At 39.2% G+C, this 25,794-nt stretch overlaps 1 protein-coding gene across 2 annotated transcripts in view; it reads right to left on the reverse strand.

Annotated features, from left to right (window-relative positions):
- Nucleotides 1–20,953, reverse strand: part of MFSD14A (major facilitator superfamily domain containing 14A) — a 42,720-nt gene extending 21,767 nt beyond the window's left edge. For both annotated transcript variants that reach the window (XM_080801152.1, XM_080801153.1), the window contains exons 1-2: nucleotides 20,738–20,953; nucleotides 6,854–6,949 (exon numbers count right to left, since the gene is read on the reverse strand). In XM_080801152.1, the coding sequence (XP_080657278.1) occupies nucleotides 6,854–6,949; nucleotides 20,738–20,821 (180 nt within the window). In that variant the 5' untranslated portion in view covers nucleotides 20,822–20,953. The remainder of the gene's footprint in view (nucleotides 1–6,853; nucleotides 6,950–20,737) is intronic.
- Between the last annotated feature and the right edge of the window lie 4,841 nt (nucleotides 20,954–25,794).

Consider the following 25,794-nt stretch of genomic DNA (forward strand, 5'->3'; position numbering starts at 1 on the left):
TGTGCCTCATGCAGGGCTTGAACCCAGAACCCTGAAACTATGACCCGAGCCAAAGGCAGAGGCCTAACCCACTGAGCCACCCAGGCGCCCCTCCTGTTTGATTTTTTAGCAAAATTTTAACATAGAGACAAATCTAACAATACAAATGTAAAGATTTTTAATCTGTGAGGATCCTTTTAGCACTGGACTTTAGAGCCAAATAGGAAAAGATATAGTATTTCCCAAGAAATTTTACAGGTCGTAAAATTTGTGGAATTCTAAAACTTTTAGGAGAAACAGTCCTTAAAATATTAAACGCCTCAGGACTACCTCTGTAGCAAAGGCTGCTAAGCCATTTACATAGAAGAAACACCGGAGAATTTTGGAGAATTTGAGTATAGGGTCTTGTTCCATAACACACATTGCATATGAGCATCCGGGACCATCAAACACTGGCCTAGTTTTTCCAGAACCATAGGTCAAAAAAGTTAAGCCACTTCTTAGCACTATGGATTCCTATTGTTATTCTCTTTGTCTAATATATTAATCACTGATTGAACACCCACTATGAACCAAACATATAGCCTCTCAAAGTGTTAGACTTCAGTCCTTAAAAAATATTTGGCAGTCTAAAATTCTTTGTAGTGAATGTAAATCTCCTTGTTGGTAGAGAATTTACCATCCTCCCCTGGGCAGGTCCTCCACATTAAAACACAACTTTTGTTCTTTCACTGTGTTCTAGGAGAACACAGGGTTCTAGAAGTTCTAAGAGTTTAAGACTCAAAGATAATGGAAATCACATGAAATTTTTTAAAAAGAATTCTTTAACTTCACATTGGTTCTGAAAACTAAGGCTAGGGGCTCCTGGGTGTCTCAGTAGGTTTGGCATCTGACTTCAGCTCAGGTCATGGTCCTGGGGTCCTGGGATGGAGCCCCTGCATCTAGTTCCCCGCTCGGCAGGAAGTCTGCTTCTCCCTCTGCCCCTCCCCTGCTTGTGTTCTTTCTCTCTCTCCTAATAAATAAATAAAGTTTTTTAAAAAAGAAAAAAGAAAACTAAGGCTAATAAATCCCAAACATCATAATCCTATTTATTATAATTAATATATCTTAACATTGGTTATCTGTTAAATGAATAAATCAAAGAAAATCTTTGAAATTTAAAATGCTGGAATGCCTCCCTGGCTCAGGCAGTTAAGCGTTCAACTGGGGTCATGATACTAGTAGGGTCCTGAGATAGAGTCCCATGTCGGGCTCCTTGCTCAGCAGGAAGCCTGCTTCTCCCTCTGCCTGTCATTCCCAGTGTTTATGTAGTCTCCAACAAATAAATAAACAAAAATCTTAAAAGAAAAAATTTAAAGCACTAAAACTTTACAATTTTTGAGAGCAATGTATGGAGAGATACTGACTTAAAATACAAATAAACTGGGGCACCTGGGTGGCTCAGTGGGTTAAAGCCTCTGCCTTCCGCTCAGGTCATGATCCTAGGACCCTGGGCTCCCTGCTCGGCAGGGAGCCTGCTTCCTCCTCTCTCTCTCTCTCTCTCTCTGCCTGCCTCTCTGCCTACTTGTCTGTCAAACAAATAAATAAAATCTTAAAAAGAAAAAATACAAGTAAACTGACTTATAACTTCATCTTCATTCTTCCCCCCCTTTTTTTTTAAAGATTTTATTTATTTGAGAGAGAGAGACTGAGAGAGAGAGAGAGCATGAGAAGTGGGAGGGTCAGAGGGAGAAGTAGACTCCCTGTGGAGGAGGGAGCCCGATGCGGGACTGGATCCTGCAACTCCAGGATCGTGACCTGAGCAGAAGGCAGTCGCTTAACCAACTGAGCCACCCAGGCATCCCTCCATTCTTCCTTTTTAAAAAATAAATGTTAAGAGCCATGACTCTCTAGGTTATAATCCGTTTCAAAGCACATAAAATGGAAATAAAATGTTTAAAGTTAACTGACTTTTAGAAAGAGGGTGAAGTACTATGATTTGGTGCCTTCTTGTACCTTGAAATCCCCCTCCCCCATGTCCCCAACACCAACATGGGGGTGGGGAGTAAGGGAGCACAGGAGTTTAAAACAAAGAAGATTGCCAGAACGTCAACAACACAAATTTGAAAGTAAAAAGCCTCAAAGTGAGCAAAACCTTTTAAAATCCACACTGAATTAATCTATTGGTTCTTAATTAGTGATATATACTACATATATGAGAATCACTTCTCAAAAATACACATCTGGGCCTCACCCTGGAAGATTCTGACTTCAGCAGGACAGGTTATAGGGCCCAGATATTTTGATAAAACTCCCCAAGTATCATTAATATTCACTTCTAGTAAGAAAAAAAAATCAGTGACAAATGCACATTTTAACTGCTGAAAATGTTCATCTCTGGTTGGCTGATTTGTCCTAACAGGAAAGGTAAAGTTTACCCTGAAGCCAAGATCTCTTATCAAACTGTTGATGCTTGACTGGAGGGGTAGGTAGGATTACAGGGGAATTTTTCTGTCCTTACACAATTCTATATTGCTTTATGTTTTACAACAAGCATACACTGCATCTCTAATTATTTAAAAAAAGTGTAAGGGCCTATTTAGCCAGAGCGGCCCCACCTAGGCTGAACAGCCATTTTGTTGTTCATGCAGTAAAACTTAAATTGACCCTGCACCCCCCCCCCCCCCAGGGGAACTTACTTAAAAGCAAGTCCGGGAAACCAGTCCCAGGTAACAAAGCCCAAATATAAGGGTGGGTCAGGTCAGGGGAAATAATAGCCCGAATACAGGATGAGTCGGGTCAGGTGGAGGCTTCCAATCAGTAGATCATGCATACTGTCTCCCTAGCTACCAAGGAGTGTGGGCCCTGCCTTTTGGGCGCCAATTCTGACCAAAGTGATAGGCTAGTTCAAATGTCTATTATAGGGTAAATTGTAATTCAATTGGCCACCCGTGTGTGACCTAGCATGACTGTGCAGCTTTCTCTGTGTGTTACAATCTCATTTGCCAGCTGTGTGTGGCCGGCCCAACCACATGGCCTTTGCTCTATAAAAGTTAGTCTGTGAGGCAGGGAGGGGTCTCCCTCTCTGTAAGGGGCGGCCCTGACCCATCTGTTTGACTGTCGGTTTGATTCTTGATGCTTGGCTCGAAGTAAAGCTTTGCTTGACCTTCGCTTTGTATCAGTCTTGCTCCTTTGACCATGGACCCATTATGGGGGGACCCAACATTGGGGACTCAACAAAAGTAACATATATAGAGAAAGAATTATATATACATGTGCTTCCACACACTATTTTCTTTAGATATTTCAAAGATTCTTGCTATTCCAATGCCTGCAGGCTGCAGTACCTGTAAGAATCTGCAATATAACAAATCTCAGCATTTAGATACAATCTAATCGTGACAGCTCAATCCTTGTTTTGCCTAGGTCTGTCCCACCCCATCCCCACCCAGATCTCCCCATCACACAAAGAAAAATGTAGAACACAAAAACTGCAATTATTTAAAAACATGTATACATTACAGATAAGAAAAGAACTACAAAAATAAAATTCTGAGCCTAATATTCATTAATATGTAAATTTTTTTCTGAGGATGCTTGACTTTAAAATTATTAATGAAGTAAAATTGGGAAAAGATAAAGAGTAAGGACTATGATAGTATTACAGACAATTCTTCCTAATAACCACAACTCCATTTCGCCATTTAAAAATTCAGATAGGGGGGCCCCTGGGTGGCTCAGTGGGTTAAGGCCTCTGCCTTAGGCTCAGGTCATGGTCCCAGGGTCCTGGGATCGAGCCCCTTATCAGGCTCTCTACTCAGCAGGGAGCCTGCTTCCCCCTATTCCTCTGCCTGCCTCTCTGTCTACTTGTGATCTCTCTCTCTCTGTCAAATAAATAAATAAATAAAATCTTAAAAAAAAAAAAAAATTCAGATAGGGGCACCTGGGTGGCTCAGTGGGTTAAAGCCTCTGCCTTCGGCTCAAGTCATGATCCCAGGGTCCTGGGATTGAGTCCCGCATCCGGCTCTCTGCTCAGCAGAGAGCCTGCTTCCTCCTCTCTCTCTGCCTGCTTCTCTGCCTACTTGTGATCTCTGTCAAATACATAAAATCTTAAAAAAAAAAAAAAAATCAGATATAAAGGACAAATACGGGAATTAAGAATACTGTTTTAACAACCATGGCGAAGAAATTCTTGCTATAAATCAAATAATTGGCAATGTTATAGATATTATTACAAAAAATAGAATCATGCTGGCAAAAAAAAAAAAAAAATCAAGTCCTCCCAAATTAGCAACTTTCATTTTCCTGATCAGAACGCAATTCAACATTTTATAAAGTAAAAAAAAAAAAAAAAAAAAATCAAAAGCACTACCCATTTTTTAGCTAACAAAAAAATTAAAAATATACTAAGCACAAAGTTAGCTACAATAAATGAACTAAAAAACAAGCCTTTACGTCTAAATAACTGGATTCTTTCTTGTTCTTAAAGAAGACAGTCTCCTTTTGTCCAATTAGGAAAAAAAAATATCAAAGTTAGACAAAAACCTGACCTATCTAAAGAATATATAATAGAAGCAAATTTTTAAAATTGCTATATACACTTTAAATCCTGTTGACAAATTATGGAAATATCACAAAAAGCTTTTTTGATGGCTCACAAACAACTACCCAAAACATTTTAATCTCTCTACTTAGCTACCCTTCACACTGCCAATAGTCTTAACTACCTAAATCACAGGTATGAACCACTTACTCCCAGCCTTCCCCTAGGCTTAGCACTGGAACAAAGCAAGCCTAGTTTCAAATACCAATTCTGCAGTTTACTATCATAGTAGTTGCAAATAAGCTGCTTAATTTTTCTAAACCTTAATTTTCTCGTCTGTATTACCAGGCTAATACCTCACCCATAAGGGGACTTAGACGATTAATAGTGATAATGCATTTCAAGTGCTTAGAACTGTGCCTGAACCCACCATAATATAAATATAAATGAACTGTTTACTATCACAAAGCTCAAGTACTTTAAACTAGGACTGATGCTTTTAAATAGGGCTGATGCCCCACCAGATAGATTTATATGTTAAACTGGTAGTAGACTATTAAAAAAAACACGCTGGAACATGAGGGAAGCGAATATAAGTGTGAGACCACACAGTTATCACAGCACCTCAGTAACCCATGACATCAGGTTATTACAATATAATGAAGTTACAAATGTCATAATGAACTTGCATCACCTGATGAAGTTCCAAATCAGGGTACGGCATCGATTATGAAGGCAGGAAATGTATAAATTAATTTTTGAAGGACTCCCATCAGAAATTATTAAATTAAAAAAAGATCAGGTATTTTAAAAGTTCACATTTCAATTATTTTGAAAATCTATTAATGTACAATTGATGACCTATTACAAGTAAATCCTTTTTTTTTTTTTGTAAAGATTTTTATTTATTTATTTATTTGAGAGAGAGAGAGAGAGAGCGCGCGCGCGCGCGCGCGCGCGCACAAGCAGGGGGAGCAGGACAGGAAAAGCAGGAAGCCTGATGTGGGGCTCAATCCCAGGATCCTGAGATCATGACTTAAGCCAAAGGCAGACACTTAACCAACCAAGCCACCCAGGTGGCCCCAAGTAAGTCCTTCTTAAAAAGTAAAAGATCTCAATGAAAACAAACTCAAATCAGCATTCTTACAATTACATGTCAGGTAACTGCTACTATTCAGGGAACTATTCTAACTTGCAATGCATGGTTTATTTATAGAAAAAACTGTGCTTGAGTTTTCCTGTTCTTATGAATTGTGTTTTTGGTTTTGTTTGTTTGTTTTTTAAAAGATTATGTTTATTTGACAGAGAGAGACAGGGATCACAGGTAGGCAGGCAGAGTGAGGGGGGAAGAAGGCTCCCTGCTGAGCAGAGAGCCCAATAAGGGGCTCAATCCCAGGACCCTGAGATCATGGCCTGAGCCAAAGGCAGAGGCTTAACGCACTGACCCACCCAGGTGCCCCCTGAATTGTGTTTTAACAGTACTGATGAATATGCCCTATATATTCAAAACAACTATTAAACATTCATATTTTATGTAGCTCCAGTAATGATTATGTAGCCATATAATATGGAGATACATAGAATGGAAATTTTCTCTCTTTTTTAGAACATAAATCTACTTATATGATCATATAATTTATTTATAAACGTTTTTGTGAAAACCTTTCCTGTGTAACGAGCAATCTCAAAAAATATAAGGAAGCATATCACTTTAAAATTCTATTAGATTTGGTAAGCTATACATTTATCCTAATTACACCTTTCAAGGTATTACAGACTTCTTCCATAACTACTCCTTCCTTTATTCCATTCCCCTGATCTACATCAAAAGGAGAAAACTAGTTATCACCTAAATTGTTTGGACTAGCAGGGACGTCTTTTCTAAGGTTCCAAACCTTGGGATATTTGGGGAAAATCAGCTTAGGGCTGTGAAAAGGTTACCTCTCGAGACTCAGCCTAACCTAAGAGAAACTTGCATTTGGAAAATGCAGCTGCATGAATGAATCTCAAAATAATAATGCTGAGTAATTCAGGTCATAGATAACATTTTTCCTAAGCCTCTCAGTTTAAGAATCCCATCTACCCTATCCAGAGCGGGGAATGAGCCCCTGCTTACCCAAGGGCAGTGTTCACAAGAATCTCACCCAGCCAAGCCCTCCCCACAAAGTAAGGGAGAAGTAAAGGTTGGAAAAGACAACTAAACTAGTAAAATACAGTACTGAAGAGCTGATAATATTGGTGTAAGAATTCACCATGGAAAGGTAAAAAAAAAAAGGACTACCTTTCCCACCCCCCTGAAACTGAACAAAAAGAGATTTAAGTCCATAATAAATAAATTAAAAGATTACTTACCACCAAGGTGGGTGCTGTCAATAATCCCCAAGCAAAAAACTCCAAAAAGATGACGATAACCGCATGGTAGACACTAGGAGAACCTATTCCTTGAGGCTACAAAAACAGATTTTAAAGAAGTTAACAGTGCATTCCGGAATGACTAACAATTATGGCAACAGTCAATATTTATTTACTGAGATCATACATGTACTGGCACTATGTGAAACGTCTGAATAACTTGCTGTCCCTATCCTCAAGGTAAGCACGTGTCCATGTCCATCACATAAGCATGGTGTGCAACAGTAACACAGAGTCTAGGGTTGGGATGGGAATATCAGACTTCCCGGAGGAAGACTGAAAGGACGAAAAGGAGTCAGACAGACAAGGGTGAGGGGTGGGAAGGCGAATAAGAGAGGTCAAGGCCACAGCCTCTATCAAAGGCTGTAAGGCTGGAGAGCAGGAGGCATGAAAGGACTCTGAGAGTTCAGTACACTCAAGCATGGGCTGCACGATGGAGTTCGTGCAGAGAGGTGAGCTAGAAGTGCACAGGGACTAGCTTCCATTCTCAGGAGTCTGTAGTTCATTTTGAAGGCAATGGGGAGCCACTAAAGGATGTTAAGTAAGACTCACGTGATCAGATAAAAGTTTTAAGAAAGATCATTCTGGCAAAGGTGTAGCAGATGGATGAAAACTGGATAAAAGCGAGGAAAGTTAACAGTCAGGAGGCAACTGCACTAACCTCAAAACGTGAATGAAGCAAGTGGCAAGATATTAGCATGGCTCAAAAGAGAACAGGCCCCAGAGCAGTACATCAGTAGATCTGGGATTTGATACACAGAAGAAAGAAAAATACAAAATGAAGTTTATACTGCTGCTGACAATGTCTTAAGAATTACTTTAGTTGTTGAATTTTGTATTCTAGGGCAATATTAAATTGATGGAAGAGCCAATGACCTGTAACATTAATGCAGTCTCCACTAACAGGCTTCTATAATAAAAAGACAAGTTTAATCAATACATATTACAATGTCATGCATAAGTTGTAAAGTATATTCAGTAGTCTCACGTGGCAACTATTAAGGGTTTGGATTTCTCTATACACTAAAAACGATGCCACATCACTTTTAATATTGTCATAATGCAACATCATTATTTAAAAAAAAACAAAACAAAAAAACAGGTAACTCTCCCAACCTTCAGAATTTAGGTATCTAAAAACCCCCTTGGTAAAACTGGCACTTTAGGAATTTCAGACAAGAGGGGTGGGGCATACAAGAGGTGAAGGACCACGGCTGGGAATGAATTTGTTCAAGATCTCATTCATTCAACAAACATTTACAGAGAACCTACTATGCACCAGAGGTGCAGGATTATAAAAACCATTAAAACATACTCCCTGATCTCAAGGAATTCACAGTCCAGAGAGGAAAAAAACCTCATTATACATCATCTGCTTATGTGCAAATGCAATAAAAGAGATATATAGAAGGAAGCAAGCAAGGAAAGAGTATTACAAGAAAAGGAGGTAGTATGGACAATCTCACCAGAGAAAGCCATAATGAAACAGAGAAGTGCCATGACAGCTGAAGACTGATGAGAATAAAGTAATAATTATGGAGTAAAGAGAGGAAGGCAGAAGAGGCAGCTTCTAAGCTTTGTTAAGGAGTTTCTCATCATTACTCCAGAGACACAAAGAACCCCTAAAGGGTTTCAAGCAAGAGAATGGTGTGATGAGACCTGCATTTTTTAGTACACCATGATGATTCCATAAAGCTGGAAACCAGGGAGCAAACTGCGTGTAAAAGAAGGCTATTTCAATCAGTTTCAAGAAGAAATGATGAAGGCATAAAACGAGGAGTGGCAAGGACACTGGAGGGGAGGTAATGGATGTAAGTACAGAGGATGTGAAAGTGGCAGCACTTGAGAAATCTGGGAGGGAGAGTGAAGAATGACTTCAAATTTTTAGCTTGGTTGTCTACTAGTGGAAGCTGGTAGCGTCGCAGCTCCTTTTCCCCCAAGAGGCTCGGATTTACTTCACGTCCTAAGACACTGCCCCTTGTACTTGAAACATTTCTACCATCTTTTGAGGATGCACTAAAACAATGAGTTAGCATGATGATGTCTGAAACCACCAGAGTGTGTGAGATTACAGGGAGAAGAGGAAGAGGGAAAAGAGAAGTGGGCTAAGACCACACTCTAAGGAACACCAACATTTAGTGGACAGAGGAAAATGAACCACGACAAAAGTAAAGAAGGAACAAGTCAGAGAAATACCAGGACACTTAAGAGAATACAGTGATACAGATGACAAAGGATCAGTTTTAGGAAGGGGTGATGTCCAGTACCAAAAAGAGCAAGTACAGTTAATTTAAGAAAAGGTCAAAACACAACCCTAGGATTTAGTAAGGTCCAAACTGTTTTTGTTCACCACTGCATATAGTCAGTCCTCGGTGAAATGCTTAGTAGAATGTCTCAGGACCTTTCACATGCTAATTTACATTATGAATTTCCAAGAAGATACAGTATGCACTGTATTCCAAACTTGATGGAATCCTTCTTACATAGAACTGGTAGTATCTCATGGCCATTTGAGTTCCTTGTAAAAACTATATGGGAAGTGCTGATAAAGAGATAATCATAGAACAAGTGGATAAACATACACACAGCAAAAAAAACTGGAAGGAAATGATGTTAAAAGTGGCTGTTTCAGTGAAGTGCACTCAGTTGGTTGAGGAGAATGTCAGTGAAGGCTTCTTAGGGAGGCAGGCAGTATTATCTGAGACCTGGAAGTACAGTGGGAAAGATGTAGGGATTGTCAGGAGCGTATGTGTGTTTGGGGGGTAGGATGTCAGTGGAGGGTAATGATGGCCAAGAGTGCCTGAGGTAAAGGGAACAGCATATGCAAAGTCCAGAAGACAGGAAACATCACAGCTTCTTTCAGTACCTGATGTCTAAGGAGAAGAGGTAAAAGAAGTTGCAAGGTGAGGAGAAGTGAAACTGAAAAGGTGACTTGAAAAGTCACATGCAGACCTTTAACTTGCAGGCAGCAGGGTAACTGAAACATTTCAAGCCAGAGACTTAACATCACATTATAGGACTGTCTTTTTGGAACAGTAACTTTCACTGCAGTGTGTCAAAGACTTTGAAAGGGAGGGAGGAAGACTAGAGGCAGGCTACTGAAGAAACAACAGGGGACAGGTAACAGTAACTATAATAAGATAGTGGTAGTAGGGTTAGAGAAAGTGAATAGAATGCAAAAAACACTTAAGAGGTTGAATCAAAAGGATTCAATGGCTGACAAGATGTAGCAGAGGACAAATAAGGGAAGATCAAAGATGAAAAGATAAGCCTTCTGTGATTCAGTCAGCCATACTGTGAGGAAAGGAGAAAGAACAGAAGATTCATTTTTTCAAGATTTTATTTGAGAGAGAGAGAGAAAGAGCGCACAAGCAGGGGAAGCAGGAGAGGGAGAAGAAGGCTCCCCACTGAGCAGGGAGCTCAATGTGGGGCTCAATCCCAGGAAGGACCCTGGGATCATGACCTGAGCCAAAGGCAGACACTTAACCAACCAAGCCACCTAGGCACCCCAAGATTAATCCATTTTAGGCATCCTAGTTTGAGAAAAACATGCACGACTGAATTTGAAGACAACAAACTGAGGACCATACGGAAGAAATAATGATTAATATCCAGAAAAAGCATTCATAAAAACCAATTCAAAGTACTAAGACACCATAAAAATAAAACAGATAAAATTAGTTTTAAAAATAGCTAATTACAGGGATGCCTGGGTGTCTCAGTTGGCTAAGTGGCTGCCTTCAGCTCAGGTCCTGACCCCTGGGTCCTGGGATTGAGCACTGCATCGGGCTCCCTGCTCAGTGGAAAGCCTACTTATCCTGCTGCCTGCTGCTCTCTCCCTGCTTGGGCTCACTCTCGCTCTTTTTAAGAAAAAAAAAAAAAAAATCTTAAAAAAAAAAAGCTAGTAACATTCTATCCTATGAAAATAATCAAACACTCAGGAAAAGCTCTAGTATTAAGATGTTCACGGCAGCATCATTTATAGTAGGAAATATGGAAATCTAAATATGGAAACCTAAATCAGACAGAATATGCAGCCAAAAATTGTTTATGGATCATCTTTAATGATATGTGAAAATGCTTATGGAAATGTTAAGTTTAAAAAAATAAAAGCAGGAAGATATAAAATTTTAAGTGTCAAGTAATTTCAACTCTGAAAAACAAAACAAAAACTCACCTCCATGTTAATTAGGTAGCAATTTTAAGGGATGTAAAATTATTATGTTGTTCTGAATTTTCTAAATCTTTTCTAGTAAACATGCCCTTACTTGACATACAAGGAGAACGTTTTGCTTATTTAAGAGAAAAACTAAAAACTAGAATGGAAAAAGATAGTTAGATACACTGTCCCTTCTGAGCTATTCTCTCTCTCATTTCCTAGAACTAGGAAGAAAAAGTGTGTGTGTGTGTGTGTGTGTGTGTGTGTGTGTGTGTTTTAAGATTTATGAGCAAGTGAGAGAGCACGCGCGCACACACACGCACATGCAAGTGTGGGGAGGGGCAGAGAGAGAATCCCCAGGCAGACCCCCTTACTAAGCAGAGCACCCCAAGGGAAGCCCAACTTGGGGCTCCATCCCACAATCCATGAGATCATGGCCAGAGCCTGAAACCAAGAGTTGGATGCTCAACTGACTGAGCCATCTAGGCACCCTTATGTACATATTTTTAAAGCAAGGAATGGGGTGTTAGGGGAGAGATAGGCATATTTGCTTATCCTAAAATACTGGTAATTTTGAGAGCTGTATTGTGTCTATATTCATCTCTTTTGTTTTCAATAAATTTAAAAGTAATACAAGATCTTGGGGGCGTCTGAGTGGCTCAGTTTAGTGACTTTTTATTTTTTAAAGATTTTATTTATTTATTTGACAGAGAGAGAGAGATCACAAGTAGGCAGAAAGACAGGCAGAGGTGGAGGGGGAAGCAGTCTTCCTGCTGAGCAGAGAGCCTGATGTGGGGGGTCAATCCCAGGACCCTGAGATCATGACCTGAGCCGAAGGCACAGGCTTAACCCACTGAGCCACTCAGGCGCCCCTCAGCTCAATTCTGAGTTCAAGCCTGCTTTGGGCTCCATGCTGGGAGTGGAGCCTCCTAAATAAATATAATTATAATAATAATAATAATTAAAAATAAATACAAGATCTTAATAAAATTGCAAATCTTAAAAATGCTTTACTGATTTAAAATAACAAATACCTCTAGGTAGGACTTTTGACACAAGGTCTAGTGGTTTTAATGGAATACCTATCCACTAGCAAAATCCTAGGACAATTAGGGAATGAATACCAGGGTCATGGCCTGGGCAGAAAGACCAGGGGAAGGCTCATAGACAAGTAGGTACAGATTTTTTGACACTGTGAGTAGTTTACAGTATTAAGAGTAGAGAATTCGGATCATAATGAGATTATATCAACAGATGGCATCTGAGGGGGCTCAAGAGAATTCAAAGAGGTACAAAGTGGAAAATTCAAAAAAAAATAAATCTGAACATAAACTACCCCAACCCAACCCCAAATGCCAAGATATGACACCTATGACCATAATAATTACTATATCAAAAGTCTTCGATTCAGCTCTGTAATCTCTATTTTTTTAAAGATTTTATTTATTTATTTGACACAGAGAAAGAGATCACAAGTAGGCAGAAAGAGAGGGGGAAGAAGGCTCCCTGCTGAGCAGAAAGCCCGATGTGGGGCTCAATCCCAGGACCCCGATACCATGACCTGAGCCCGAGGCAGAGGCTTAACCCACTGAGCCACCCAGGCGCCCCTGAGTAATTTCTCTCTTAAAGAGATATGGTTTCATGACAGTCACTCTAACTTCAACTTCCGAAGTCAGGGACAATATCCTTTAACCTCACCTCCACCCTCCCATCTAATTCTCATTTTCCAAATCATATTTTCCACTGGAAACAGAATATGGTTTCATCATCTAGGTTTTTGTACTGACTTACTCTTCTAGCCTATAAAACAAGATAACTTCCACAAATTTATATTTCGCTATGTAAAGTACTTCTTTCATTTTATTTAGCCTAAATTTCCCTTTTTTAAGCTCATACTCTCTCAGACAGGCCCAATGCTTTATTATTCTTTGATCTGGTACATGCATAGCACAAAGGTGTTTAATGAATGTTCGTAGAACGTAAATGAATTACTCTTTAAGTCCCTTCTATCACTTTAGATATTCAGTATAATTACTGTATTTAAACACTGTTAAAAGGGCAGTATCTTTATTCATTAATTAAGCTAGCAATGTCTCCTATTAATACCCTCCTTTATGATTTAATATCCCACTATTGGCTACTGTGTAGCTATCACATGGATTTAAGGTACACATACACTAGATTAAAATCATAATGAAAGAGTATTACTGAAAACTTACAATCATTTACATTCAAAATCTTATTTCTCCTCCTAACAACCTTTTCAACTGGACATTATCATCTCCATTTTATAGTCTAATGCAGCAAATAAGAGATGGAATGGAATCTATCCAGGAAACTCCAGAGCCCAAGTTTGGAGTTATGCTAGTTGCAGTGGTTAAGTTACACTGATACGTTGCAACAGACTGTTACTCTTTTAAATGTAGGGATCTAGTTTTTTTCCATTTTAGTATTCAGCGTGTCGCACAATGCCTAGTATAGAAAGGGTATTTCATGACTATGGATTGATTGATAGTCCTAATCATGCAATCACTAAGCTGCTAGGGAAATTAAGTTAGTCTAATTAATCTCTTAGCTAAATCCTTGTCTAGCTCCCAAATTTTAAGTCTATGATTGCCTAATCAATATGGGTTTATGAATCCAGCAGTTATTATGCAGAATGTTGGCTTTAATAACTTATGTTGTATACTTATCAGTGAACCAGGGGCTTATATAGACTGTTGGCCAGGAGACAAAAAGTAATTCTACCTATAACTGGGCATTATAATCCCATTTATTAAACAGAATTTATCATGTGAGTAAACAATGAGAATGAGCTAAACTGAGACTCATTCTTCAAAACAACTGGCCTAGACTATTAAAAATTATTGATATAATAAAAAAAAACAAAAAATTATTCTAGACTGAAGAGGCATGGCAACTAAATGTAATGGTTAAATTCTGTATCCAAAAACAAAGGCAACTATAAGCGAGGTTATTGGGACAATTAGAGAAACGTGACTATTGCCAATATATTATCTAATAGTATGGTATAAATGTTAAATTTTCTGAATGTGGTGATAATATTGTAGTTATGTGGGAGAATATCCTTTATCTTAGATGATACAATCTCAATGTTTTAGGGGTAAAGTGTCTTGATGTCTACAACTAATTCTCTAATGGTTCAGAAAAAATAGGAGGATGTATAGAGAAAAAAAAACAAATGTGACAAAATGTTCATTTGTGATTATGAATCTAAGGGATGAGCAAATGAATACTCATTATGCTATTTTTGCAACTTTTCTGTAGTTTTGAAGATTTTCAAAATAAAGGGAAAAATAAAAAAACATGGTAAGAACTAAAATACGGTATGAGGGAGAATAATTTTGAACTTAGAATTTAATTTTGACAAGTTATCAATCAAAAATGAGAGTAAAATATAGATTCAGAAAGAAACACTGAATTTTTCTTGGAACAATACACAACTAAGCTAAAATAAGATAATGTAAAAGTCTTACACACCAAAAAAATAAAAAAAGATTCTTAGTTACAGGCATCTAAGAATTGTAGTTTTTCATAGAACATTAAAAAAAAGTACTGTAACTACAAAGCTGCTTTCATGGGATTCTGACACATTATGGCATAACTAGAGGGAATATAAAACTTTATTGCTAGTATCTGGTATCATGTTTCTTTTCTCACAAAGTCAAGTGGTGCTTTCCTTAATTACTCTGATTTTAATCAAGCAAAGCAAGAAATATTACCTCTGTGGAGCAAAAAGAAAACAAAAGCAATCCTCAGTTTCCTGGAAGTATGAATCACCATAAACATTTTTAACACTATTATATTAATTAAGCCATTTTGGCTTAATTTGCAGTGAGACTTTAGATTTTATTTATATGCTATGGATCAATTTTAAAGACAGATATTTAATATCTGTTTTATCACAGAAGTGAAGATATTAGTTAGATTGGTCCTAAATAGAAATTCGAACTACTTCTTAAACATATTTAACAAAAATATGATGAGATCAAGTTTTACTCTTAAGTAACAAAACAAACAAACAAAAAAATAGAACTTAAGATTGTATTACCTTGTGGTAAATTTTTTTTAAGATTTATTTTTAAGTAGTCTCTACACCCAAGGTGAGGCTCAAACTTACAATCCTAAAATCAAGAACTGCACACTTCGCCAAATGAGCCAGCCAGGATCCCCACTTTGTGGTAAATTTTCAAAAGATTAAGCACCATTACTGCCCATCACATCCCCTCCATTCTTAGGAGGAAAAGATGTAACCATTAAATCAAGTTAAGCCATCATTACATTAAGTGCTTATCCCCATGAACATCTTTAATGGGTTACATGGTTCAAATGACTACAAACTGAACTAACAATGTAAAATAAAATTGAAAATAAAAAACCACCATCAACACAAACATCAAACTATCATCAACACCTAGGACGGAGCCTAAACTTGGCGTGATCTCTAATTAGTCAATTTATATAGCTAAATGAATTATTACGTACCACCCCTTATTTTATAAAAAGACTCCCTAAGAAGGGAAAGTATCTCGTGGTAGAATTCATAACTGTTTTTATACATTATTGATAAAGTAGACCCATTATTTATTTACTTTTTAAAGATTTTTATTTATTTGTCAGAGAGAGAGAGAGCACAAGCAGGGGGAGCTGCAAGCAGAGAAGGAGAAGCACGCTACCCACTAAGCAAGGAACTCGATACAGAACCCTGGGATCATGTCCTGAACCAAAAGCAGGCACTTAACTGACTGAGCCACCCAGGTGTCCCAAGACCCATTATTTAGAATAAGCTATTATATCTGGCCCTCAGAGAGATAAAACTGTTTCAGGGATCTTAATATACCCTGGCTGCAACTGTGAAATGTTACTTTGACACTTCTAAGTCAAAATAATGCTAAAAGACAACTTAAGCTTTTAAATAATAGAAAAACTGACATCATAAATATCTGTCAGACTACTACCTGGAACAAGCTATTCTTTTTTCAACTTCAAACTTTGGTAGTTTTAAATGAGTTACAGTTCAACTAATAGTGAATTTCTGCAGATGCTATTATTATTGGGAAGCAGGACTTCACACTTAGGATGAACTGGATATATAATCTAAAAAATCTGCTTACTAATTTATCCCCAAACATACTAACCAAAGGGAGATAAGTCATTCATGGTACTGTCTGACACAAGTTTACCAAAGATAGTATATTTATCCTGATGTTTCTGGGCACGGGCTAGTGACTTCAGAAAACACTTGCGTTTTGAAGGCACTGTCGCCCCCCTCACAGTTAGACAGTTAGCAGCTCTCAGGGGACTAAGGGCTATCCTCCAACTGCTTCAGCCATCTTTGTAGGTAAAGGATGCAAAGGATCAGAGCTTGGGTCCAGACTTTTGAAATGGCTGCAGACTCCTATTTACATACTTAAACTCAAAGATACAAGGAATAAAAATCTGGTGCTTTGCTTCTCCGGCCATATTTCATTTTGCAAATACCAATTTTATGTTTTTCAGGTACTTCCAACAACGCAATTCACACACGCTGGACTTTCTATCAAATCTTTAGTCATTTTACCAATTTATTTGTGAAAAAAATTGGACATTTTTCCCTTTGTCAGAGATGCAGTCCCACAACTATATTAACAAAACAATACAATAAAGATCATGTTAAAAAAATAAGCAAACTTCAAAAAACCATTTAAAAGTTCTATTTTTGACAATACAAATACCTCATCTATGTAACTCTTTAGCTCTTAGCCTCTAACAGGAATGTTTATAAACAATCTGTTAATAAATACATGGTAAGAATTTAACGACAAAACTGGAAGTATTCTAAAATGTTAGAATGCACTTTTAATTCAACCAACTTAAATGGTCTGCACTGAATAATACATTAAAATGTCACACTCATTAAAATTTGTAACAAAAGGGGCACCTGGGTGGCTCAGTGGGTTAAGGCCTCTGCCTTCCACTCAGGTTGTGGTCCCAGGGTCCTGGGATCCGGCCCACATCTGGCTCTCTGTTCAGCAGAGAGCTTGCTTCCCCCCATCCCCACCCCTGCCTGCCTCTCTGCCTACTTGTGGTCTCTGTCAAATAAATAAATAAATAAAATCTAAAAAAAAAAAAAATAAATAAAATTTTTTTTTGTAACAAAAATTGTATTTCCACATAAGGATGCTTCAGAAAGTAAATCCACCAATAATATTACAATTACTTTCATCAGTAAAATGGTATACAGTAAAAGATTAAATATATACCTACTGAATTTAATCTGTGGAACTCTTCTATAGTTATGGGAAGGTATGGACTCTTTTGGGAATCTCTCTTGAAAAATGGAGAGTCAAAGAAAATTCTGCAAACAACTTCAGGGTGTACACACCCAAGTTAAAAACTCCTGATGCATGGGGCACCTGGGTGGCTCAGTTGTTGGGTGTCTACCTTCGGCTCAGGTCATGATCCGGGGGTCCTGGGATCGAGTAGGTCATGATCCCGAGGTCTGGGATCCAGCCCTGCATCGGGCTCCCTGCTCCGCGGGAAGCCTGCTTCTCCCTCTCCCACTCCCCCTGCTTGCGTTCCCTCTCTTGCTGTGTCTCTCTCTGTCAAATAAAGAAAATCTTTAAAAAAAAAAAAAACAAAAACAGGGGCACCTGGGTGGCTCAGTGGGTTAAAGCCTCTGCCTTCAGCTCGGGTCACGATTTCAGGGTCCTGGGATCCAGCCCCACATTGGGCTCTCTGCTCAGCAGGGACCCTGCTTCCCCCTTTCTCTCTGCCTTCCTCTCTGCCTACGTGTGATCTCTGTCAAATAAATTAATAAAATCTAAAAACAAAAACAAAAAACTCCTGATACAGAATCACACACCTTCATGTAATTTCCCTTAACTGTGTATGAATCAAATAGGCGATTTACTAGGCTCACCCTGGTTTCAGAGCACATTCAAATATAATTTCAAGAAAAGCGTTTAGTAAATTATGATTAACCTGGTTCATTTAGAAGAGTTCACTTCTTCAACTGTCAAAAATGCTAACAAATCTGTTCTAAGTTTTTGAAAAGTCATTAACTCATTATTAGTTTTGGTTATAAATATGAAAATTGGCTAACAAGGCTTACAAAGACATCATTAGCAGAAAGACGAAGCAAATAATTTAGCAGAAAGATGAGGCAAAATAATTTTACTAACATTGTTGAACACCAGGAAGAAAACGAAAGAGGATCAGGTCAGTATCATTGGCCAAGGATCCAAAATACTGTTCAGAGACTGTGAAGTATGATGATACAGCCTCAGACACCTGACAGAATGAATCCACCCACCAGTGGAACACACACACACACACACACACACACACACACAAAATATCAATCAGCAATTTTATTCCCTTTCTTAAAAAATGTTTATAAGGGCAGTCTGGCCAATTACAAATAGAGAAGCAGAAAAGGGAGTGCCAATTTAAAATTTCTATAACTATAATATACTTTCTTCATTTACAGCTAGAGTAGCTTAAAATACAAACACTGTAAAAAATTACCCTGACTCTTCTGAAAATATAAATATCTCATGTGTATGTGTGTGTATAAAATCAATATAGGAATAAATGCAATTACCACAAAAATTCAGGAATGTGCTAGCACATACTTCTTTAAGAACTTAAAGTGTGTTTTTATCACTCTGAATCTATATTAGGCCCTATAAGATTCAAAGATGCATAAACAAATATTGTATTCTAAAGAGGTGTCCAATGCTTTTAGAATGGAAAGTGCAACATAAGTGTATAAAGATGATAAATAATTATACCCACATGTCCATAGTTCTCAAGAAAACCTTCCATTTATTCAATGTGCCCTCTTAAAAACTTACTGACTTTTGTGTAAAATTGTATTTTGCTTCCAAAAACAAGCCACGAATTCACAACTTTAACAAATAAGATAAAACATAAAAATCTCTTCCAAATCTCACAGGATTTGGAACGAAAGCATCTGCTGTAAAGTGAATCAAACGAAACTCCAAAGAGGTAACAAAACTGAACTTTACCTTAAGAAAAAGGAAGGTGTGTTTCCTGATCAGAACTCCACTCTTAATCTTTTGCAGAGAATACGGATCTTAAAAATCACTTGCTTTTATATAATACAATCCTTTGCTGCTTCTATTTTGTAGATTTTATATAGAAGTTAAAATATCAAGTCCCTATGGTTAACAAAAACAACCAGTATTCGTTCATGCTATTTCTCTCCCCACATAGTTCTAACCAACTTCATCAAAAGGGCCTGACTATACACAAATGATTTAATCAAAATAATGTTCTAATTATTCAAGCACAACAAAAAGATCTAAGGACTTGAAGTTTCTTTTCTCACTACATGTCAAAGCTATGACATCTAATTAATTTTACAATTAGCTAAAAGTATATTCTGAAATTGCTGCACATGTCCCAAGCTTTCTAAAATTTTAGCATATGGATTGGGCCCCTATTCTGAAATGTCAAAAAAAAAAAAAAAAGTCATTTATTTCAAATGGATTCGGCAAATCCTCAGTGGTCGCCTAATTATTGTACATATTTAGCACTACGCAAGCTGTTGAATCTAGCTCCAAATATCCAAATATATATATATATGAATAAATATAAAGATGAAATAAGAGGAATCATTTCTGCACATTTCTCAAGAAAGTGTAACACGTATTTTACCTCTGCATTCTATTTCAGAACGTAATGTCAAAGAATGCAACAAAGACTGGAGAGTAGCAACGGAGAAATTTCAGCATAAAAAAGTATAGGCGAGTTAAATTTTCAATTAAAAATCCTACGTCCCCTGCTGGTTAACTACAGCACACTGCATAAAGTTTATTGTGATGACAACTGTTTCTAAAAAGCACAATTTTTTCTTGCCCTCTGTCTTCCTTTCTAAGTGTCTTCTAATCCTCAGGCCATGATAACTCTATTTGGCGTCTTTCATTTTAAAATAAAGTGAGTTTAAAACAAGAGGGTGGTTACTGTTCTTTGGAAACCATCGGATTTAAGTCTAGGCCCCTGGTGTCCTCCGTCACGCTTCTGACTCCGCGAAGTAAAGAGGGAAGCCCACCTTCTGACAGTGTTTACCACACTGGAAGGAGCTAAGAGCACTGACCCAGAAGGAGGTGGAAGAAGAAAGTGAAGGCACTAATGGGCCCCAGCGGGATCGCCACGCCAGATGCCACCGGGTTAGCAGCATATGGGAGGCCAGGGACTGCTCCCAGCATCTTCGAAAGGGCCGCGGCGGAGGCGGCGCAGGGCCGAAGGCTTAGCTGCGGGACTTAGAGGCGCGGCGGGACCAGCACCAGCGACGCGAGGGGCCGGCCGGCGGAGAGCCGGGCGTCATTTCCAGCCCGCGGCGGAGGCGCACGTGGGGATCGAGGCCGCAGGGCCTCCAGGGGCCGCCGAAGGAGAGGGCGGCAGGTGCGGGAGAGGCAAGCGGCTTTCCCAGGAGGACAGGCCCCGGAGGCCGCAGGCCGGGACGAGGGAGGAAAGCCTGGGAGCAGAAACAAGAAGGCCCAGGAGGCTGAGACACCAGCACCACCGACGGGGTGGGGGAGGGCGGGGACGCTCGGGCGGCTGGTGGCGGCGGCGCTGGGGGCAGAGCTCGGATGGGGGCCCCGAGGGACGCTCCCCGGCGCGGTACCCCAGCTCACCGTGCCTCCGTCCTTAATGATGATCTTCTTAGCCAGCATGATACTGCGGTTCGCGGCCCGTTTCTTCTTCTTCCCCTGGGTCATTTTACCATCCTCGATTCCTGGCGTTGCTGCAGCCACTCCCGGGGCGGCCGGCCCCAGCGGCGAGTGCCGTCCCGCCACTACTGCCGGGCCGAGCCGCTCGGGGCGCCCGCCGCCATCTTGAGGGCCCGGCCTGCCTCCGGCGGCGCGTCACATCGTGCGATCCGCGGAGGAGCCCGCCCCGCCCCGCCCCGCCCCGCCCCGCCCCGCCCCGCCCACGTGACACTGCCCCGCCCCCTCGGTTCCTCGGCCTTCTTCGGGCGGGGAGGGGAGGGAAACCTAGGGGGAAACCACTAGGCTCGCGGCTGATGCACCGCTGTGCTTTTCCGGTTCCTCAGCTCGCTTAGTCCTCACAACAGCCCTGGGCTGTAGGAACCCTTCATTCCTTCGTTGATGAAGAAATGTAAGTTTCTAAAAGTTACCTGCTCGTGGATAATACGGCTGATAAATGGTTGCCCTGGAAATCTGACCAGGCCTCCTCAACTACTACCGTTATCACAGCGTTCTAATCAAGACAGGAACCGAAGGGAACAGTTGAAATTGTTTTCCAGAAATAGTGGGTAAGGCTAAACTGATTTTTCAGAAACAGTATTTTGTCTTCGTGCTCAGCCCCTACTCCTCCTACCCCCACCCCCGCCCACACCCTCACCCCGGGCTCCCGGCTCAACTAGAGCGTGCGTTTCCAGCAGCTCCCCAGTCCCAGGACCTTTTATTTCCTGCCAATAAAAACGTACATAACCTATGTTACACTTTGTAACCCACTACTTGTTTTACTGTATTGCTTAAAAATCAACTTAATGGGGGTAGAATTCTAGAAATGACAGTTCACACAAGTGAAATACGGACTACAGATTAACACAATGTTAAGTCTGATTTTGATAACTGTACTGATAAGAGAATATCCCTTTTCTTAATACACTGAAATCTCAAGGAGTGAAGGTATGTGATACATGCTACCTGCTCTCAAACATGTTTGTATATGTGGGGGGGGGCGGTAAGAGTGACAAAAAGGCAAGTTGTTAAAAATAGTGGTTTTTTGAATATGGTGATTTTAAGATATTTTCACAAATTCAGTGATACACTTTGGAAGAGATGGGGTCTCATTCTCCCCTTCGGTGTGGGACTGGGCTGAGTGACTCTTTTGTAAGAGATACTGCAGAACTGACAGCAGTGACTTAAGCAGGTAGGTCATAAAAGGCATGCATCTCCCTGAGAGATCTTTTCTATTCATTCTGGGCTCAAGTCTGGGGAAGCCAGCTGCCATGTTATGACACTCAAGCAGCCTATAGCCAAGTTTCTGTGTGTCCAGGAACTGAGGCCTCCTACCAATAGGTAGGTGAGTAGCCTTGGAAGCAGATCGTCCAGTGCTGGTTAAACCTTTAGCTGACTGCAACCCCTGCTAACCTCCTGACTCCAATATCAGGAAATTGTGAGCTAGGACCACCTAGATTAGCCACTCTGGGTTCCCTCTCAGAAACTGTAAGGTGAAAAGTACTTATTTTAAGGCACTGTTTTGGGGAATTTATAATATAGCTGTAGATAGCTAATGCACAGGGTAAAGGGGATGTGTTCTTTGTACTATTGTTGCAACTTTTTTTTTAAAAAGTAGGCTCCGTTTGGGGCACAAACTGAGGACCCTAAGATCAAGACCTGAACTGAGATCAAGAGTTGAAGCACATAACCAGCTGAGCCACCCAGGAGCTCCTATTGTTGCAACTCTTATGTAAGTTTGAGATTATTTAAAAATAAAATGTTAAAAGATAAATTTGAATTTTCTGTTCCTTCTATTTCTATATAGAAGAACATTTGACTAGAAATGGAAAACAGGGGCACCTGGGTGGCTCAGTGGGTTAAGCCTCTGCCTTCTGCTCAGGTCATGATCTCAGGGTCCTAGGATCCCCCCAATCAGGCTGTCTGCTTGGCAGGGAGCCTACTTCCCCCTCTCTGCCTGCCTCTCTGCCTACTTGTGATCTGTTAAATAAATAAATAAAATCTTAAAAAAAAAAAAAAGGAAAACAAAGGTGTTTTAGCTTGATGGATAGTTCAAGTTACATTTTCCCATCAAGTAAACTCATCATTTGTTTATTATTATTATTTAAGTAGGCTCCACATCCAAGGTGGGGCTTGAACTCAAGATCAAGCATGGCATACTCTACCATCTGAGCCAGCCAGGCTCCCCTCATCATCTGTTAAAAAATATTCTCTTGCTGAAACATTTAATTGAGCCCCAACCTGAAGCTCCTTAGAGAAAGTCATGACAAGATTTCATAACTAAATTCCTAGGAGCTTGTTTTGGATGAATGTAGAAGGCTGGTTAAGATAATTTATTATGTGGTTACTCTGACTTTTCATAGCTCCTCAGAATGATACTTCATTGAGCTATACCAATTTTACCATCCCAAAGAACTGATTATTAGTCATTCAAAAAATATTTTTGAGTACCTGTGTTTGTCAATGGTTTACTAGACACTCAGGATACATTCATACATGAAATCATATTTATTTTCATGAAGCTTAATTATATTGGGGGACAAACTTATGAAACAAACAAAAGGAAGATAATTTCAGATTGTGGCAAATGCTATTGGAAATAATGTAATAAAGAGAAATTTAACACACTGAATGTCCAGAATGTCCCAGGCTTTGAGCTAGAAGAGTGCAATAGTAAACAAGAGAGAGCAGTCCTGTTCTAACAAACCTGTTGTGTATGTATTTGTGGCTTTGTATATGATTTAGGATTGTGAAGATTCACAAACTTTACATTGAGTGGTTAGTATGTCAATTAGGATTCTTTGGTTACAGTCAACAGAAACTAGCACTGGCCAGCATAAGCAAAAGGTAGTGATTCTGAAGGATATTGGGAGTCCCCCAAAATAATGAGAAGGCCAAAAATCAGTCTTGAAAACAGGTAAGAACCAAGGTGGAAAGTTCATAAGAACACTTCATGAGGCACCCTAGAAAATACAGGGATTTTCCCATCAAGTGGCTGAAGAGCTAAATATTACTAAAGAAACTAAGATTGTATCACAGAACCCAAACCTCAAAATGCACCATTTATTAAAGAAACTGCACTTTACTATATGAACAGAAGAGGGCTTTCTTTAGCTATAAAACTGAGTCACCCACATCCCTTCACACCCTGCCCCCCCCCCCCACATAGAACCACCTTTTCTTGCTGATGCAGGAAAATCCAGAACATCTTACCAGGAACAGAAAAAGCCACCAAAACCCCATACGAGGCTACTATTAAAACGGAAAATAAAGACTTTTCAATTAAAACAAAATACTACCCTCTAGAAAATATGAAGCAGAGGAAAACTATATACAATATGAATATGTATATGAATTAAATATCATTAAATATACAACTGCAGATGTGAAAGGATGCAACATATACAAGATTTGTATGAATTAAATTAAATGAATATGAATTAAATATCATTGAATATACAACTGCAGATGTGAAAGGATGCAACATATACAAGATTTAAAACCCACCGGGAAGATGAGAGTAGATCAAACTCAGGCAATATACTGAAAAAATAAAATACTGAAAAAATAAAATCATCTAAAAAACAAATACTGTACTACAGTGTCCTCAAGAAAGACATAATGAAGGTAAGAAACATAGAGAAGAAGCATAATCAGTTATTAGAACAACAACAAAAAAGAAAAAGGGTCAGAGAGAAGATGACATGGAAAAAATTATCTGGGCTTCCAGACAAAAGCCAACAGCAAACAAAATTAACATTTCCAAAGAGAAAAATATCAAGTGGTGCCAGAATGGCAATAAAACTAAGCAATGCAACAGTGGAGCAACATTCTCCAAAACATTCAAGAAAGTCTGAGTCAAGGATTTTTTAATATCTAGTCAAGCTGTACTTAAAGTATCTAGATTCTAGCGGCACCTAGTGGCTCAGTCCATCAATAACTGCAAAGAAACCTTAAATTTTATTCAGTATGTTTACCATTAGTAATATTGGTATTGTACTACTGAAAAATATACTACATAATAAAACATATCAGCAAATATATTGTTACTCAGAACAAGTATTTTCACTAAAATATGTAATGAGATACATAAAAGATGTAAAAGAGATGCAAATACAAAACTAAAACACCTTGTATTACTAAATGTTATCAATTTGAATTCATGAACTTTTAAAAAATTTACTTCCTAGCTCTGTCCACTGAGATGGTATAAAAGCAAAGAGAGTCCATTCTCCCTGAAAAGAATAGGGCTCCTTGGAGAAATAGTTGATATTCCAGGTTTGGGATGGAACATCTTGTGACTGAAGCAAGAAAAAACTCACAGACTAATGTGATCATGTCTAAAAGACACAAGAGCTGGCCTGCAGTGATTTCCACTGGCTATTGGCTTACAACATCAAAAAGAACTGTGACTGTAATTGACTTTGATACACTGAATAATTTGAAGACCTAGTGGTATTTGAAAAAAGGGAGCATTGGGAAAAGGGAAATAGTCTCTTTTAATAGAAGAATATAAACTAATAGAAGGCAGAAGAAAATTAGAAAATTAAAAATTTTAACTTTTTTTTAAAGATCTTATTTATTTGACAGAGAAAGAGAGATACAAGTAGGCAGAGAGGCAGGCAGAGGGGGTGGGGTGGGGGGAAGCAGGCTCCCTGCTGAGCAGACAGCCTGATGTAGGGCTTCATTCTGGGATCCTGAGACCATGACCTGTGCCAAAGGCAGAGACTTAACCCACTGAGCCACCCAGGTGTCCCTAAAATTTTTAACTTCTAAAATTTTTCCTTCTTTCTTCCTTTCCTTTCCTTTGCTTTTCTTTTTCTTTCTTTCTTTTTTTTTTTTTTTTTTTTGAGAGAAAGAGATAGTGTACAAGCAGGAAGGGGTAAAAGGAGAGAGAGAATCAAAGCAGGCTCCAAGCCCAACATGGAGCCTGACCTGGGGCTGAATCTCACAACCCTGAGCTCATGACCTGAGTTGAAATCAAG

Source organism: Martes martes, assembly GCF_963455335.1.
Source record: "Martes martes genome assembly, chromosome: 4".
Lineage (NCBI taxonomy): Eukaryota > Metazoa > Chordata > Mammalia > Carnivora > Mustelidae > Martes > Martes martes.